The sequence below is a fragment of the Vulpes vulpes genome, chromosome 14 (genome assembly GCF_048418805.1).
Source record: "Vulpes vulpes isolate BD-2025 chromosome 14, VulVul3, whole genome shotgun sequence".
Classification (NCBI taxonomy): domain Eukaryota; kingdom Metazoa; phylum Chordata; class Mammalia; order Carnivora; family Canidae; genus Vulpes; species Vulpes vulpes.
Window position 1 is genome coordinate 75,715,441 of NC_132793.1, and position 18,143 is coordinate 75,733,583.

Here is an 18,143-nt window from a genome sequence, read left to right on the forward strand (position 1 = left end):
TTCTTAACACTACTCCGGTTAAATTCAGCTCCGGTTAAATTAGCTTTGACCTAAGAGTCACAACCAAAAATAGACTGTTTATTTCATTTCTATGTGCTTTGAGGGAATATGAGTATCTTTTTTATGACCCAGATATGTTTATTTACTTAGTGGGGGAGAGACAGTGCACAAGTGGGGAGAGGGGGAAGAGGGGGGAGAAGAAGAATCCTAAGCGGACCCTCCTCCAAGGTGTAGGCCTCGATCCCACGACCCTGAGATCGCGGCCTGAGCCAAAACCAAGAACTGAAGGCTCAACTGAGTGAGGCACTCAGGTGCACCATGAGTGCTTCTAACAGAGCTAATAAGATGAGTAATTATATTTCACTTAAAATCTTAATTTATCATCTTTGTGGATGTTGTATTTAGAATATATTACAGATGGGGGATCCCTGGGTGGCGCAGTGGTTTGGCGCTTGCCTTTGGCCCAGGGCGCGATCCTGGAGACCCGGGATCGAATCCCACATCAGGCTCCCGGTGCATGGAGCCTGCTTCTCCCTCTGCCTATGTCTCTGCCTCTCTCTCTCTCTCTCTGTGACTATCATAAATAAATAAAAATTAAAAAAAAAATTTAAAAAAAATAATAATAATAAAAAAAGAATATATTACAGATGGCTATTTTAATGGCTCTTACTGCTTTTTAAAATTAATAAGCCAAGACTATTTTTCAGCTATAGTCTCAGTGCCCCAGAAATGTTTGTTTCTCAAATATATTAAAAGCTATTTTTGCAGTTAATTTGGCTGTGACTCATTAAATGTATTTGCTCTCAGGTCATCCTGATAGCACCAGTTTTAATCACAGCACTTAACTTTAGACATATTTTCAGCTGTCTCATTTATAATTAAAAGCTATGTAATAGATTAAAATCTACAATCTTGGAAGAAAAGCCGAGTAAAGGAGAGTGAAATGGCCTTGCCCCACTTGAAATCTTTCCATGTCAGGCACAAGGTTAGCTTGAGAAGGGAGAGCGGTCTCCAGGGGCAGGTGTTAGCTTTTATCGTTTTAAGTAGGTGTTCCTTACTTTTAATTAGGTTTTTGTTGTTGTTGGAGTGTTTTCATTCAGGCCTGAGGGCAGTAATGCTGACTGGATCACTTCCTAATTCTGGGACATGCAGATAGAGATGTCAGATTTCATTAATAGTAACCTTCAGAGTGTTTTTGAATCCTCCTTCATAGTACAAACATACTGTGTCATGAACATCATTCACAACAGGTTCAAAACAGGTTCAGAGTAGCCAGAAATAATTTAAAAGAAACACTCTTGAGAGTATTTATATAAACTGTGCCTTCCAATGATAGACTCTAGGTATAGTCACTTAAAAAAAATGTACAGATAAAATCTAAAGGTGGTGACTTGGTGTCTATGTAACTAAGGTTCTGGAGAGACCCTTAACTTGGTTGGGTCTTTCTCTTCCATAAACTCGGCAGAGAATTACTTATCTCCTAGCAATGTCATGAGGATTAAAGGAGGTCATGAATGTTTATCCCTCCACAGAGTGGCTGGCACACAGCAAGTGTCTAATAAGTTGTAAATAGTACTTTATATTTATTTTCCCTGAGTTTATTAATTTTTCTCTCCTGAAAAAATTTTCTGAGGTCCCTCCTCCACTTTTCCTATTTCTTATTCATAGCTGATATCTTATGTTCCTGCTTAGACTTGGGTTAAATTGTAATTTTTGGCAGAAGTGGAGTTAGGTCCTCCTTCTAGCACATCTTATTCCCCTCACCCCACAGCACATGCCCAGGTAGCTCTTGCCTAGGATCCCAAAGGGATTTCTTTTTTCTTTCTTTCTTTCTTTCTTTCTTCTCTTTCTTCTCTTTCTTCTCTTTCTTCTTTCTCTTTCTTTTCTTAAAACAGGGTGGAAAAACTTAGATTTAGCCAGCTGGACTCCGGTTAGATGATCCCAATATTGTTCACAATATCCAAAGCATTAAAGTCAGGAGCTTGTCAAACATATGCCTTCTTCTCTCCATCGGGCCTGATGGGGGTGTTGACTTCGCTTACATCAGAGTCATGGAGCTCCTTCATAGCTTACTCTGGTGCTTGTTGTCCTTGACATCCAGAGTAAGCACACGAGTGTTGCTTTCTATTTTCTTCACAGCTGACTCATGGTCAGGGGGAACTTGATGGCATCGTGATCAAGCTTGTTTCTTCTGGAGGGATCCATTTCTCCTCCTCCTCCTCCTCCTCCTCCTCCTCCTCCTCTTCTTCTTCTTCTTCTTCTTCTTCAAGATGTATTTATTTATTAGAGAAAGAGAGGGTGCAAGTGTGCACATTGTGGGGAGGGGCAGAGGGAGGGCGAGAGAATCTCAAACCAACTTTGAGAGGAGCATGGAGCCTGATATGAGGCTTGATTTCATGACCCTGATATGATGACTTGAGCTGAAATCAAGAGTAGGATGCTCAACCAACTGTGCCACCCAGGTTCCCCATGAAGGGACCCATTTCTGAAAGCTTTGGTCGTGGCCAGCTTTTGGCACAGGTGGAGCAGACACTGGCCTTAAGTGATTCAGGACTGGGCATGTTGTGATGTGGAGGGAAGGAGTCAAATCTCCTAGAAGCCATAAGAACATAGTCTACTTATCTCCAAATGTTTCCTGCCTAACACAGTTTTTGAACACAGCCAGGGGCATAACAATGGTTGAGTAGATAATTGAGTAGATAATTATAACGTTCTCTAATAGTTTTCAGAAAGACCCCAAACCTTCAAGATCTATATGGCTTTCTAATGGGGGAAGATCCAGATTCCATTCTGAAGCAATCTCCTCATCTCCTAGCACTCCACAAATCACACAAAATAGCCCATTGGCCGTTCAGTATAAAATGCTTTTCCACACAAAGTGTGAAACTTTTTTCATTTTCTATTGATTCCTATATAGATAACTCTAGAAAGCACCCCTCATCACCATTTCTCCATGATAGCAAGTTGTCTTTTAAAAAAGATAGCAAAATTTATTATTGTTAAAGTTCTTTCTGTATTTAGGCATACATGTTTTAACTATAATGAATTTTGTTTTTGTTATTAGAACTGGTTCTGCAGTCAGGTTTGGCTGCTTGCCACTGGAAAATTAATACTGGAGAGATAAGGGGTGATGGGAAAGGAAAATGCCTGCTTTATTTAAGAAGCCAGCAGCCTGGGATGATGGTGGACTAACATTATAAAGACCATCTCCCTGTTTTGGCAAAGGTAGACAGCTTAAAGGGGAGGGTGAGGGACCTGAGGGGGGGTGAGTGGGCTGCCTGTGGCTGATGCTGGTGCCCTGGTGGTTAATTGCACATTGACATGACCCTGAGGAGATCGGTTGGCATCAGTGGTGGCTGTTTATGAATGTGGTCAGGCCTTACCTTCTGGGAAAGTCTGGTCCTCAAGGCCGGGGATCTGCAGATCTCAGGTAGGTTAGTTTGGCTACAGACTAAGGGACGTAAGTCAGCAAGCAAGGAGTGTGTAAGCTTGAAGCCAATTAACCCTTAATACCTGTTGGAATACAGTTACAGCGTGTTAGTGACTTCTGTTATCATGAATTTATCCTACGTAGGAATTCCAATCAATCAGGCCTTTTCTATGGGTTGGTGGTTTTGTTTTTTCCCCAGCAGTCCTGTCTTAAATAACATCGAGTCCAGCTGTCTTTGAATTTTTATCTGGCTTCATAATAAAACTTTATAGATTGTTCTCACCATCTGGATCACACTGGGGAAGATAATCGGACTTTCATTTTGCAATTATTTTAACCTTGGCCAATGGAAACTTTCAGTTTCCTGTGAAGGTCAGTAATTTCAAGTTGTAATATCTGTAGAAATCATACTTCATTGTGGGCTTAGCCTAGGCAGTCTGAACCAGTAAAGGAGTGAACTGGGAGATGTCAAACAGAGGGTGAGGATCTCTCCCGCTGCTTCACTGAGAGGTTAGGAGGACTCACTGATCTCAATCCTAAATGTTTTGTGTGCAGAAAGAGCTGTATAACTCCTAAATGTTGGTGGCAGAGGACATTTTTGGCATGAGATACTGTTTCCTTTCTTCTTTGGCCAATAAGGAAATTAAAGTTGTTTCTTCTTTCATAAGAACTCTTCTGAGAATTTTCCTCCATCATACTGTAATCTCTTTTTTAAAATTATTTTATTTTTTCATATTGTAATCTCTAATTAAATCTCCTTTGTAGAGATGTGATTTGTATATCACAGATCCCCCATTTCCTGGGTAAGATGAGAGATGCTTGTTTGGCTCCTTTACGTAGAGCCTTACTCATACCCCTCTGGGGTCAGCCTTCCCTCCTACTCTAACTGTTCCTGGCCTCTGACTAGCTTCTCACACTTACCTAGCCCGTATCCTTGGCATCCTGGTTAGATAGATCTGTTGAGCCTCCTTTATTAGTTAAGTGTCTCCACTGAGGAGTCATCACTCACCTGTTTGTTGTAAAGTGTGTGACTAATAAATGTAGAAGTCCTGTAGTTTGCATGATTCCTACTTTTTTTTTAAACACATAAGAATGGACTCAAGGTTATCACTAGAGCAATGTCACTCTCACTTGTGTTGCGTTGGGAATAACTCTGAGTGTGCCTAGGGGAACATATTAGGAATAGGAACGTCATCCATCATGTGTTAGATAGAAGGAGGAAAAACAAGGTTGAAAACCGTAGTATTAGAGAATAAGCTCTTTGATCAAAATGTCTATATCTAATTTTGGAACCCACACAGGGCCTAGCATGATACCTTACACATAGTAGGGCAGTCAATACATTCCTGAGTGAATTGAGTGCAATCCAAGGTTCGACTCGTTTATTGGAGCACTATTCTGAAGAAGGGGGGAAATGTGCAACATTTTGGGCTTGTTTTGGCATCACATTTCAAAAACCCAGGTTTCCTTCTTGGAAGACGCTTACTAAAGGTAGAAATTGAGTAGTACGTTGCTCACTACCATCCAGTACTGCTGTCCAGAGCCATTAGATACAAGGGTCGCTTTTGTAATCCACCATCGCAATATCGTGCCTTCTGGTTTTCTGCCCAGGTGGTTCTGGTAAAATTGTTATCACAAGTTATTACCTTTAAGTCTAACCTGTTATGAAGGAAAGGGTGGCAGATATTGTCATTTGAGGACTAAGAAATATTTGTCTAGATGTTTGATCCAATCTGTATTTTTATTTGATGTGTAATTGGCGAGAAAATCACAAAGACAAATTTAAATGCTTGCATCTCTAACCTTGTCACAGTGTCTGAGCATTCATTCATCATCATTATCTTGGATTCCTGCAGCCAGCAGACTTCATAGGAAAGCAAGCACTGAAACAGATTAAAGCCAAGGGGCTGAAACGGAGACTGGTCTGCCTCACCTTGGCAACGGATGATGTTGATCCGGAGGGAAATGAAAGCATCTGGTTTGATGGCAAGGTGAGTGCTGAGGACCTCGTGGCCAGGGGCCAGCGCAGCTTTTCTGCACCAGAAGCCCTCCTTGTCCCTGTTTCCTTTTGGAGTCCTGTGTTTTGCGGGTTTGGGGTTTTGTTTTGTTTTGCTACTTATTTCTCTACTGGTTGGGTGACACACTTTGATTCCTGAGCTGACATTCAAGAAGCAGAAATCAGTTAACTGAAAGGAAAATGAAATGCTGCTCATTTTTAAAAACATAAACTTCTCTATGCCTTGATGAAAATAAAACCAAGGCTTAAAATACAATGGACAATGAGGAAGGTATAATTGAGAGGATCAAATGATCTCCTTTCCACCACCTTGATATCTGTGAAAGCAGGAGATGGATTTTATTTAAAAAATTGGCATTCTGGTTGTGCTTCTAAGGGATCTTTGAGAAGGAAGTAGTTCTAACCTTAGCACATCTTCAGAAAAAAAAAAATTCCAAATGAAAATCTCCATGACAACAGAAGGCAGAGCCTTAGAAAGTGGAGTGAAAGTGAACCATTTAGTTCTTCAGAAAGTAAATGTGCCTTCTTCCCCTTTGGGGATGTTGTGTCTTAGTCTGCCTGTCGGTGTCCAGTAAAACCAGATAACTCACCAGCAGAGCCTCAGGTGTTTGACTTTTTATGACTATTTGTGAGACCCAGTTTGGCTTACGATTTTGCTGTGTTTTGGTTGGTGTTGGAGACAGATGTGCACCCTCTGCCTAGGCTGGGGGTGAGCACGTGGCCTTCAGGTCTCATCTGAACAGCTGGTCCCTGTGGAACAGTCTGGCCACTACCCAAAGACTCAGAGATTCGGAGCCTGGGTTTTCTCTCCAACACTGCAGCCTACTTGATACTTGTTTCCATTGCCCTCTTCTCTTCAGTGGCAGAAAGAGCCCTGGACGTGGGGGAAGGCCAGTGGCATCACATCTCAGTCTTTGGATGACTAAAGAAATGGCTACATGGGCTGAGGCATGGATCTGCCCGACGTAGAACTAACATCTGCAGAGGCTCTACTATGTGCTGGATAGTTGTTATGTACCCATTTAATTTTATGACCCCCCTTCCCAGATAGGTATGATCATCCCATTTTAGAGATGAGGCTTTGGGGTTCAGAGAAGTGAAGTAACTTGCTTGAGGTTGTGCAGCTAGTGATGGACAGAACTGACTTCTGACCCAGGTATAGTTGGCCATTGAATTGCTTACCCTTCCTTCTAAGCCATGTTGTCTATCTTCCCTGTCTCTGTTCATGTCCCACTGTCTTCTCTTCAGCCACTAATCGTAGACCCACAGTTTTCTACATCCCAGAAGCAGGTGGATGTTATTAGACACCGTGATGGTAACAGACTTTTCTCAGATTTCAAGCTCTTTCTTAAGTATCTCACCCTTAATTGTGCTGAGTTCATTCTCTTTGAGCCATCCTGACTCTTACCCCACTGTCTCCCCTTCCTTTCTGTTCTAAATCCCTTCGTCAGACCTCTTTTCTTAATAGGCTTTTCCTCATACTTCACCTTTGCCCACAATTGCCATTGATAAGCACCTCTGTCAGTAACCAGCTGCTTGACTTGACCTGATCTTAGCCTCTCTGGGCCTTCATTTTCTCATCTACAAAATGATGAGATCATGTCTTAGGTTCTTTGCACCTCTAATTAATTTTTTCTGTAGTCAGCAAATTTCCCCATCTCCTCTTTCTACTAGTTCTCATTTTTTTTACTCTGTTCTCATCCTGCTTTCTAATATGGTCCACGCCAGCCCTTGCACTGGCTTTCTGTTCTGGCCGTGGGATGACACATTATGCTATTGTGTTTTGTTTTGTTTTCTTTTTCTTGAGAGTGGGGGGGTGGAATGTGTGAGCCAAGGGGCTACGGCGGGGGTAGGGGGGTGGGGAGGGGGTGGTGGTGGTGGTGGTGGAGGAGGGGGATGGGCAGGGGCAGAGGGAGAGAGAGAATCCTCAAGCACACTCCCCGCTGGGTGCAGAGCCTTACACAGGGCTCAATCCATGACCTCAAGTCACAATTGGAGCCAAAATTAAGAGTCTGATGCTTAATCGATGAACCACCCAGGCTCCCCTATGCTATCATGTTCTGTATGCAACCCCACACCAACCCTGATGAACACAGTATACACCTGACTCCCAAATTTAAGTGAAAAGCCTGGAACTTATATCTTAAACTTACAGAACATTCCATGCCAACTGTATCAAAGATGGGAAGGGATTTGCTGAAAACCCGAGTTCCACTTTTTCCTTCTTTTGCTGTATCAATGTGCTGAGTTTACCTGCTATATTTTTCATCTTTCCTCCCATATGCCATCTGCTTACAGAGCTGTTACTCCAGTTGTAGTTGCCTTTATAAATAAAATAACCCCTGAATTTCCTGATACCCGTTTGTCTGTTCTTTGATGCTTAGTAGGATCATCATCTTATGATGCAGATGAATTTTGTAGATCCTCTATATACTCTGGAATGATAGGAAATACTTTGTGCTTTTATTTCCTGACTTTGTTGGGATTTGTACTACCTTTGATATTCCATTCTTGCAAATACTCAGTGAGTGGCAGAGATACAGTACAAATTTATAAGGTACAAATTTGTTATTCAATAAATCTTACCACAACGTGACAAAGATACCCTAGGCACTGGAGGTGCGGCGTCAACCAAACAGATGAACATCTCTGCCTCCATGGATCTTACGTTCCAGGGGAGAGAGAGCTAGACCGTGAACATACTAAATAAGAGAAATGGCACATCTGAGGGTGGTGAGTGCCCTGAGGAAAAGGAAAGTCCAATGGAGAGATGGGCAGTGATTCCAGGGTAGATTACAATTTTAAATAAGGTTTAGTTCGTAAAAATCAAGGCATAAGGGTGGGTATGAAAAGGGCTTCTGTTAGAAAAGCAGCTTTGCTGGAAACTTTGAAAGATGTTTTGTGGGAATGTGTTTGGAGAGTTGAGAAAGCTCTCCTTTTTATTACTTAGAAACAAAAACACGGACAGCCAAAGAAACACAATGTATCATCCGACTTAAATTACATTCTCTCCTCCAAAGCCATCTACCCTCAGCTCCGAAAGTCAGAGGGGTCTTGAATTCTCATAAAGAGAGGAATGAGAAGAGGCTAAACACAAGTGAGGATTGCTTATATTGGTAAAGGGGAAAGCCAGCGTTTAACACAGGATCTGAAAACGTCTAGGCAGAGGATAGGCACAGGTTGTTCTTGTGATTCACAGAGCAAAAAAGAAGAAATGGATTTAATTGAATCTGGAAGATTTTAAGGTAGAATGATATAAGACTGCTGCTAGGGAAAACCTTTCTTTAGAAATTTAGTAATAAGATAAAAGGAAAGGCTGGCCTTCTAAAATACTCTGGGCTACTCAGCATTGGATTAGAGAGAAATCGAAGGAGAAATGAAAGTAATTTAGCAGAAAGCAACACATTAAATATATTAAAAATAACACTCCTAAAATAAATATGCTATTTCTTTACATTACTGATGCAAAAATAACTGCAAGATGAATCACTGCTAGGATTTTAAGAGATGGGAAGGCCTGGTGAAATGGTTCACACAATCTCTGAAGAGGGATGGTAGATTTTTGACCCAGTGAGTTAGGGGATTTAGCCAAGAGCCTTGCTTTGGCCTCTTCATGTTTTCTTAAGACGCTTGCCCAAGCAAATCGGGTTACCTCTCCAGGGCTCCAAACACAGACCTCAGGTTTACAGACGAAGGCATGAAACCAAGATTACCAAGAAAATCTTTCCAAAAGCTGTGATTAAAACTCCAACCTTCTGGGATCCCTGGGTGGCGCAGCGGTTTAGCGCCTGCCTTTCGCCCAGGGCGCGATCCTGGAGACCCGGGATCGAATCCCACGTCGGGCTCCTGGTGCATGGAGCCTGCTTCTCCCTCTGCCTATGTCTCTGCCTCTCTCTCTCTCTCTCTGTGTGACTATCATAAATAAATTAAAAAAAAATTAAAAAAAAACCTCCAACCTTCCTGACCCAAATCCCTGCTTTATGTTCCTTAACAATGATCTAGAGGAGATAAACCACTTTAAAGCACATGCCTTGTCTCAGCAACACTTTGGTAGTTAATCTGCTAGAGGAGAAGCCTCTACTAATGAATACATTTATGTGGTTGTTTTTTTTTTTTTTTTCACCAAACCCTCATAACAAGTTCAGAAATGATGGGGCACCTGGGTGGCTCAGGGGTTGAGCGTCTGCCTCCAGCTCCGGTCGGGATCCTGGGGTCCTGGGTTCGAGTTCTGCATCGGGCTCCCTAAATGGAGCCTGCTTCTCCCTCTGCCTGTGTCTCTACCTCTCTCTGTGTGTCTCTCATGAGTAAAAAATAAAATCTTAAAAAAAATGAGTTCAGAAATGATATGGAGAGCTTCTGATGTGGAGTTTCAATGAGATAATTACAAACTGAGGCTATAGAGCCAGGAGTCTATATTTACTGTTATAAACGTGTCGGCTTCTAAAAGATGAGAAATGCTGTAACAAAACTGTTGACTGTAGGGGACTCTTTGCTGAGGCAGCTGAAAGATCACCAGGCAGATTCATGCCCATGAATATTTTTGAACACCAGCTACAAGCTGCTTGCTGTGCGAAACAGTGCGGCTCTAAGGGTTAGTGCAGCGTTGTGTAGCCAGGAGAAGCCGACAGGAGTAGGGCTATATATCATATCTTGCTTTTATTGTCTTCCTTTTACAATTTTTAAGTACGGTGTTTTAACTTCACATTTTCTATCGCTTTTGTGTGTGTGTGTGTGTGTGTGTGTGTGTGGTTTTACTGTTTCTCTTTCATCTTTTCCTTTAGATCTGGTTTCAACTTGTCCTCTTATCTTTGTAACAAGACTGATTAGACTTTTTGCTGCCATAAAGCCTTTGTTTTGATCTCCTCGGTTTTGTTTCTTTGCTCAGTACTTTTCTCTAGTTGGCCATCCCATGTGATTCTGTTTCATCTTCCCTAATTTTGATTGCTCATGCCTGACTCCATGTCTCCACTCATCCTGGGAAGTTTCATCCCCCTTCTCCACCTCCCTAATTCCATCCACATTCCAAATGAAGAACAAATTCTGGCTTCCTGGTTCTATTTTCTTTTCTTTTTTTATATTTTTTAAATTGGAGTTCAATTTGCCAACATATAGCAGAACACCCAGTGCTCATCCCATCCAGTGCCCCCCACAGTACCCATCACCCAGTCACCCAACCTCCTCCCCACCTCCGTTTCCACCACCCCTTGTTCATTTCCCAGAGTTAGGAGTCTCTCATGTTCTGTCTCCCTCTCTGATATTTCCCACTCATTTTCTCTCCTTTTCCCTTTATTCCCTTTCACTATTTCTTATATTCTCCATATGAGTGAAACCATATAATTTTTGTCCTTCTCTGATTGACTTACTTCACTCAGCATAATACCCTCAAGGTCCATCCACATTGAAGCAAATGGTGGGTATTTGTCATTTCTGATGGCTGAGGAATATCCCATTGTATACATAGACCACATCTTCTTTATCCATTCATCTTTCGATGGACACCGAGGCTCCTTCCACAGTGTGGCTATTGTGGACATTGTTACTATAAACATCGGGGTGAGGGTATCCCGCCATTTCACTGCATCTGTATCTTTGGAGTAAATCCCCAGCAGTGCAATTGCTGGTCATAGGACAGTTCTATTTTTAACTCTTTGAGGAACCTCCACGCAGTTTTCCAGAGTGGCTGTACCAGTTCACATTCCCACCAACAGTGCAAGAGGGTTCCCCTTTCTCCGCATCCTCTCCAACATTTGTTGTTTCCTGCCTTGCTAATTTTCACCCTTCTCACTGGTGTGAGGTGGGATCTCATTGTGTTTTGATTTGTATTTCCCTGATGGCCAGTGATGCAGAGCATTTTCTCATGTTCTTGTTGGCCATGTCTGTGTCTTCCTCTGTGAGATTTCTGTTCATGTCTTCTGCCCATTTCATGATTGGATTTTTTTTTTAAGATTTATTTATTCATTCATTCAGAGAGAGCGAGAGAGAGGCAGAGACACAGGCAGAGGGAGAAGCAGGCTCCATGCAGGAAGCCCGATGTGGGACTCGATCCGGGTTCCCAGGATCACACCCCGGGCTGCAGGCGGCGCCAAATCGCTGCGCCACCGGGGCTGCCCCATGATTGGATTGTTTGTTTCTTTGCTGTTGAGTTTAATAAGTTCTTTATGGATCTTGGAAACCAGCCCTTTATCTGATAGGTCATTTGCAAATATCTCCTCCCATTCTGTAGGTTGTCTTTTAGTTTTTTTGACTGCTTATTTTGCTGTGCAGAAGCTGTTTATCTTGATTAAGTTCAATAGTTCATTTTTGCTTTTGTTTCCCTTGCCTTCATGGATGTATCTTGCAAGAAGTTGCTGTGGCCAAGGTCAAAAAGGGTGTTGCCTGTGTTCTCTAGGATTTTGATGGATTCTTGTCTCACATTTAGAGCTTTCATCCATTTTGAGTTTATCTTTGTGTGTGGTGTAAGAGAATGGTCTAGTTTCATTCTTCTGCACGTGGTGGTCCAATTTTCCCAGCACCATTTATTGAAGAGACTGTCCTTTTTCCAGTCTTTTCTGCTTTGTCGAATACTAGTTGACCATAGAGTTGAGGGCCCATTTCTGGGTTCTCTATTCTGTTCCATGGATCTATGTGTCTGTTTTTATGCCAGTACTACACTGTCTTGATGATCACAGCTTTATAGTACAACTTGAAATCCGGCGTTGTGATGCCCCCAGCTATGGTTTTCTTTTTCAATATTCCCCTGGTTATTTGTTTTTTTTTTTTTTTCTGATTCCACACAAAACTTAAGATGATTTGTTCCAACTCTCTGGAGAAAGTCCATGGTATTTCGATAGAGATTGCATTAAATGTGTAAATTGCCCTGGGTAGCATTGAGATTTTCACAATATTAATTCTTCCAATCCATGAGGATGGAATGTTTCCCCATCTCTTTGTGTCTTCCTCAATTTCTTTCAGAAGTGTTCTGTAGTTTTTAGGGTATAGATCCTTTACCTCTTTGGTTAAGTTTATTCCTAGGTATCTTATGCTCTTGGGTGCAATTGTAAATGGAATTGACTCCTTAATTTCTCTTTCTTCAGTCTCATTGTTAGTGTATAGAAATGCCACTGATTTCTGGGCATTGATTTTGTATTCTGCAACACTGCTGAATTGCTGTCTGAGTTCTAGCAATCTTGGGGTGGAGTCTTTTGGGTTTTCTCGGTACAGTATCATGTCACCTGCAAAGAGGGAGATTTTGACTTCTTCTTTGCCAATTTGAATGCCTTCTATTTCTTTTTGTTGCCTGATTGCTGAGGCTAGGACTTCTAGTACTATGTTGAATAGCAGTGGTGAGAGTGGACATCCCTGTCGTGTTCCTGATCTTAGGGGAAAGGCTCCCAGTGTTTCCCCATTGAGAATGATATTTGCTGTGGGCTTTTCATAGATGGCTTTTAAGGTGTTGAGGAATGTTCCCTCTATCCCTACACTCTGAAGAGTTTTGATCAGGAATGGATGCTGTATTTTGTTAAATGCTTTCTCTGCATCTATTGAGAGGATCATATGGTTCTTGTTTTTTCTCTTGTTGATATGATCTATCACATTGATTGTTTTACATGTGTTGAACCAGCCTTGCATCCCAGGGATAAATCCCACTTGGTTGTGGTAAATAATCTTCTTAATGTGCTGTTGGATCCTATTGGCTAGTATCTTGTTGAGAATTTTTGCATCTGTGTCCATCAGGGATATCGGTCTGTAATTCTCCTTTTTGGTGGGGTCTTTGTCTGGTTTTGGAATTATGGTGATGCTGGCCTCATAGAACGAGTTTGGAAGTATTCCATCCCTTTCTATCTTTGGAACAGCTTTAGTAGAATAGGTATTGTTTCTTCTTTAAATGTTTGATAGAATTACCCAGGGAAGCCATCTGGCCCTGGACTTTCGTGTCTTGGGAGGTTTTCGATGACTGCTTCAATTTCCTCCCTGGTTATCGGCCTGTTCAGGTTTTCTATTTCTTCCTGTTCCAGTTTTGGTAATTTGTGGTTTTCCAGAAATGTGTCCATTTCTTCTACCTAATTTATTGGCATATAGCTGCTCATAATATGTTTTTAAAATCGTTTGTATTTCCTTGGTATTGGTTGTGATCTGTCCTCTTTCATTTGTGATTTTAATTAGAGCCTTTTCTCTTTTGTTTTTAATAAGGCTGGCTACTGGTTTATCTATCTTAAGAATTCTTTCAAAGAACCAACTCCTGGTTTTGTTGATTTGTTCTACAGTTCTTCTGGTCTCTATTTCATTGAATTCTGCTTGAATCTTTATTAACTCTCTTCTGCTGGGTGTAGGTTTTATTTGCCTTTCTTTCTTTAGTTCCTTTAGGTGCAAGGTTAGTTTGTGTATTTGAGTTTTTTCCAATTTCTTGAGGGAGGCTTGTATTGTGATGTGTTTCCCTCTCAGGACTGCTTTTGCTGTATCCCAAAGATTTTGAATGGTTGTACCTTCATTCTCATTAGTTTCCATGAATCTTTTTAATTATTCTCTAATTTCCTGGTTGACCCTTTCATCTTTTAGCAGGATGGTCTTTAACCTCCACGTGTTTGAATTTCTTCCAACTTTCTTCTTGTGATTGAGTTCAAGTTTCAAAGCACTATGGTCTGAACATATGCAGGAGACAATCCCAATCTTTTGGTAGTGGTTAAGACCTGATTTGTGACCCAATATGTGGTTTATCCTGGCGAAAGCTCCATGTGCACTTGAGAAGAATGTGTATTCAGTTGCGTTGGATGTAAAGTTCTGTAAATATCTGTAAAACCCATCTGGTCCAGTGTATCATTTAAAGCTGTTGTTTCTTGGAGATGTTGTGCTCAGAAGATCTGTCATTTGCAGAAAGCGCCGTGTTGAAGTTTACTGGTGTAAGTGTATTATTATCTAAGTATGTTTACTGTGGTTATTAATTGATTGATATACTTGGCAGCTCCCACATTAGGGGCATAAATATTCATGATTGTTAGGTCATGTTGTTGGATAGATCCTTTAAGCGTGATACAGTGTCCCTCTTTGTCTCTTACTACAGTCTTTGGGATAAACTTCAATTTATCTGATACGAGGATTGCTACCCCTGCTTTCTTTTGAGGACCATTTGAATGGTAAATAGTTCTCCAAACTTCCATTTTCAGGCTGGAGGTGTCCTTAGGTCTAAAATGAATCTCTTGTAGACAGCAAATAGATGGGTCCTGCTTTTTTATCCAGTCTGAAACCCTGTGTCTTCTGATGGGATCATTTAGCCCATTCACGTTTAGAGTTAATATTGAAAGATATGAATTTAGTGTCATCATAATACCTCTTCAGTCCCTGTTTTTGTGGATTATTTGGACTTCCTGTTTCTTTTACAGAGTCCCCCTTAATATTTCTTGCAGAGCTGGTTTGGTGGTCACATATTCTTTCAGTTTCTGCCTATCTTGGAAGCTCTTTATCTCTCCTTCTATCCTGAATGAGAGCCTTGCTGGATAGACTATTCCTGGCTGCATGTTATTCTCATTTAGGACCCAGAATATATCCTGCCAGCCCTTTCTGGCCTGCCAGGTCTCTGTGGAGAGGGCTGCTGTTAATGTGATATTTCGCCCCATAGAAGTTAGGGATCTCTTGTCTCTCACTGCTTTAAGGATTTTTCTCTTTATCTTTGGAATTTGCAAGTTTCACTATTAAATGTCGAGGTGTTGAACAGTTTTTATTGATTTTAGGGGGGAACCTCTCTATCTCCTGGATCTGAATTCCTGTTTCCCTCCCCAAGTTAGGGAAGTTCTCAGCTATGATTTGTTCAAATATGCTTTCTGGTCCTCTGTTCCTTTTGGCGCCCTCTGGAACCCCAATTAAACGTAGATTTTTCCTTCTGAGGCTGTCATTTATTTCCCTTAACCTTTCCTCTTGGTCTTTTGTTTTTCTCTTTTTTTCCTCAGCTTCCTTCCTTGCCATCAACTTGTCTTTATGTCACTCACTCTTTCTTCTACCTCATTAACTCTCGTCATTAGGACCTCCACTTTGGATTGCATCTCATTTAATTGATTTTTAATTTCAGCCTGATTAGATCTAAATTCTGCAGTCATGAAGTCTCTTGAATCCTTTATGCTTTTTTCCAGAACCACCAGTAACTTCATAATTGTGCTTCTGAATTGGCCTTCTGACATTGAATTGTAACCCAAATTCTGTAACTCTGTGGCAGAGAGTACTGTTTCTGCTTCTTACTTTTGTGGTGAGTTCTTCTTTCTAGTCATTTTGCTCAGTGCAGAGTGGCTAAAAACAAGTAGTACTTGTTAGAAGCACAAATTCTTCTCTCTGTAGCGTTCCAGCTGTTCTCTCTCTAAATCTCAAGTCGAATTCATAGGTTTTCAGGATGATTTGGAAGTTATCTAGGTAAGTTGGTGGGCACAGGTGACTTGGGGACCCTACTCCTCTGCCATCTTGCCCCCACCCCCAGCTCTATTTTCTTGTATGTCTATGCTAATTCCTCAACCAGGTTGGAAGCTCCAGAGTGTAGGAACTAAACCTCGCTCGTTCTCTAGAATGTCCAGAGAGGTGTTTTGTATGAGGTAGATCTAGAGAGGGTAAAGTTAACATTAAGTGCCTAACAAATGCCAGGAATTGCTAAATGCTATATATTCATAGAATGTTCACTTCACACTGACTATTGATATGTCGATAGTTTCAGCACTCTTTTGGAAAGCCATTTTCTCAACCCCAGCAGGAACAGTTGACTACATTTACATTTGGATATTTAGAATTTTTTCCCCTGGTGTCTATTATTGCCATGATGGAAGAGGATTTTTTTTTTTAAGTTTAAAATGAAAATATTTGAGTCTTTTCCTCTCTGATCTCTTGGCATGAAAGTGAGCAAAATAGTGCCGGCTATTAAAAAAAAAATAGGTGCTATTTAAAACTGAGAAGTTTGAGGAGGTTGATATGTATTTTGAGAATTATTTTTCATAACTTTTAAACCTAATATTCGCAAAAGTAAAGTTTACTTCCTGGCGTTAGCCCCATGGGCAATAATCCCTAAAACTTGCAGATTGTAAATCAAACCTATGTTTTAAGTGTTTAATCTGGAGAGGAGGACCATAAAGCTGATGGCCAAGATGTTGAGGGTTACTGGCTCTTGTTTTTCAGGTGGTTGGCAACACGACATCTGGAACCTACAGTTACAGCATACAAAAGAGTCTGGCGTTTGCCTATGTCCCTATAGAACTAAGTAAAGTAGGACAACAGGTGGAGGTTGAACTGTTAGGCAGAAATTACCCAGCAAGCGTCATACAGGAGCCCTTGGTATTGACTGAACCAACCAGAAACCGACTTCAGAAGAAAAGCAGAAAGGACAAAATTTGAAAAGAGACCTTCAGGCAACTGAATTATGTTAGCTCTATGACTGTACTAAAAATCATAACTGCTTTTTGGGAGAATATAAGAAATCAAGAATTCATTCAACCCTTCAAAATCTTGATGAAACCTTTCTCAGCTCTTTCCTAAGCGAGAAACAATAATGGATTAGTGATTAACATTGTTCTTTAAAATGAAGACGTTGGAAATGAATGTTTTTATTAACCTATATTGTTAATGAAACCCAGCAAAACATTTAGGTGTTTGCTAGTATATAATCACTATTATAACTCAATTAGAGGACATTGTGTAATTTTAGGAATATATCCTTATATGGTTCTTGTGACCTGAAAACGAATTGTTTTACATAAAAACAAATGCAGTACTATTGATGGATTTGTTTCATTGAGAAGCAGTAGTTGAACAAGGGATAGTTTTAATATTTTATAATATATCTACAGTGAAAATAGTAAAATTTAATATTGATACATAAATTTTTATTCAGTTCTCCAAAATGCTTATTTTCCTAATGAATTCCCTGAATGCAGTATTATGGGGCATCATTATTGTCCTTTGAAAGGTTGTTTTAGGAGAGTCATTGCAAAAAAGAACAGTCTTCCAAAGGAAGCAGTGCTTGTAGACCTTTTGAAATGAAGCTGAAACATAGATTGTGCCAGTAAAAACACAGTTTGAATACTGAACACCTCTCTTTGGGAAAGAATTAATGCAAGTTGACATCACATGTGCTGTTCTGAATATCATTTCACAAAGCATTTGACAAAGCAGGTCAAACGAGCTTAAGAGCTGACAGGATTGCCCTTAGTACTGTGTACAGCAAGAAAAAAATTATTTAGAAATAATTCTCTGATAAATTTTTCAAAATTGAATTTAGTTGACTGAACAAATCAAATGTTTTTTTTTTCCTTTGGTAAAAGGTGGCTTATCACTTAAAATTTGTTATATACACATTTGTTAAACATTTATTGAATCTTTCCTAGGTATTAAAGTTGAATGTGAAACATAAAATGTATTCTAATTACAGAATTTTAAAATAATTTCTTGTATGTTTTACAAAGGTGCCAAGTTTATATTTAAAATACTTCATTAAAAAATAAAATACTTCATTAAAGCAATCATATATTAGAATTCCAGCAGGCCCTTCATTTCTCTTTAATGTATCTTTTTGTATGAGAAAAGAGCAAAATCTTGGTAATAAAATTTGATCATCTTGATAATTTCCTAATTATCAAGAATATTATCTTGGTGTAGTCACTATGGAAAACAGTATGGAGGTTCCTCAAAAAAGTAAAAATAGAAGTGCCATCTGATCCAGCAATTCCTTTTCTAGGTATTTATCTGAAGGAA

The 18,143-nt window shown here is 40.4% G+C and overlaps 1 protein-coding gene across 5 annotated transcripts in view; it reads left to right on the forward strand.

Moving 5' to 3' along the window:
• Window positions 1-17,916, forward strand: part of DMGDH (dimethylglycine dehydrogenase) — a 104,340-nt gene extending 86,424 nt beyond the window's left edge. For 3 of the 5 annotated variants that reach the window (XM_025998046.2, XM_072736928.1, XM_072736926.1), the window contains exons 15-16: window positions 5,287-5,421; window positions 16,572-17,916. In XM_025998046.2, the coding sequence (XP_025853831.2) occupies window positions 5,287-5,421; window positions 16,572-16,787 (351 nt within the window). In that variant the 3' untranslated portion in view covers window positions 16,788-17,916. Of the gene's footprint in view, window positions 1-5,286; window positions 5,422-6,307; window positions 7,805-16,571 lie in introns of those variants that run through there. The other 2 variants (XM_072736929.1, XM_072736927.1) reach the window with 1 other exon arrangement.
• Window positions 17,917-18,143: the final 227 nt, after the last annotated feature.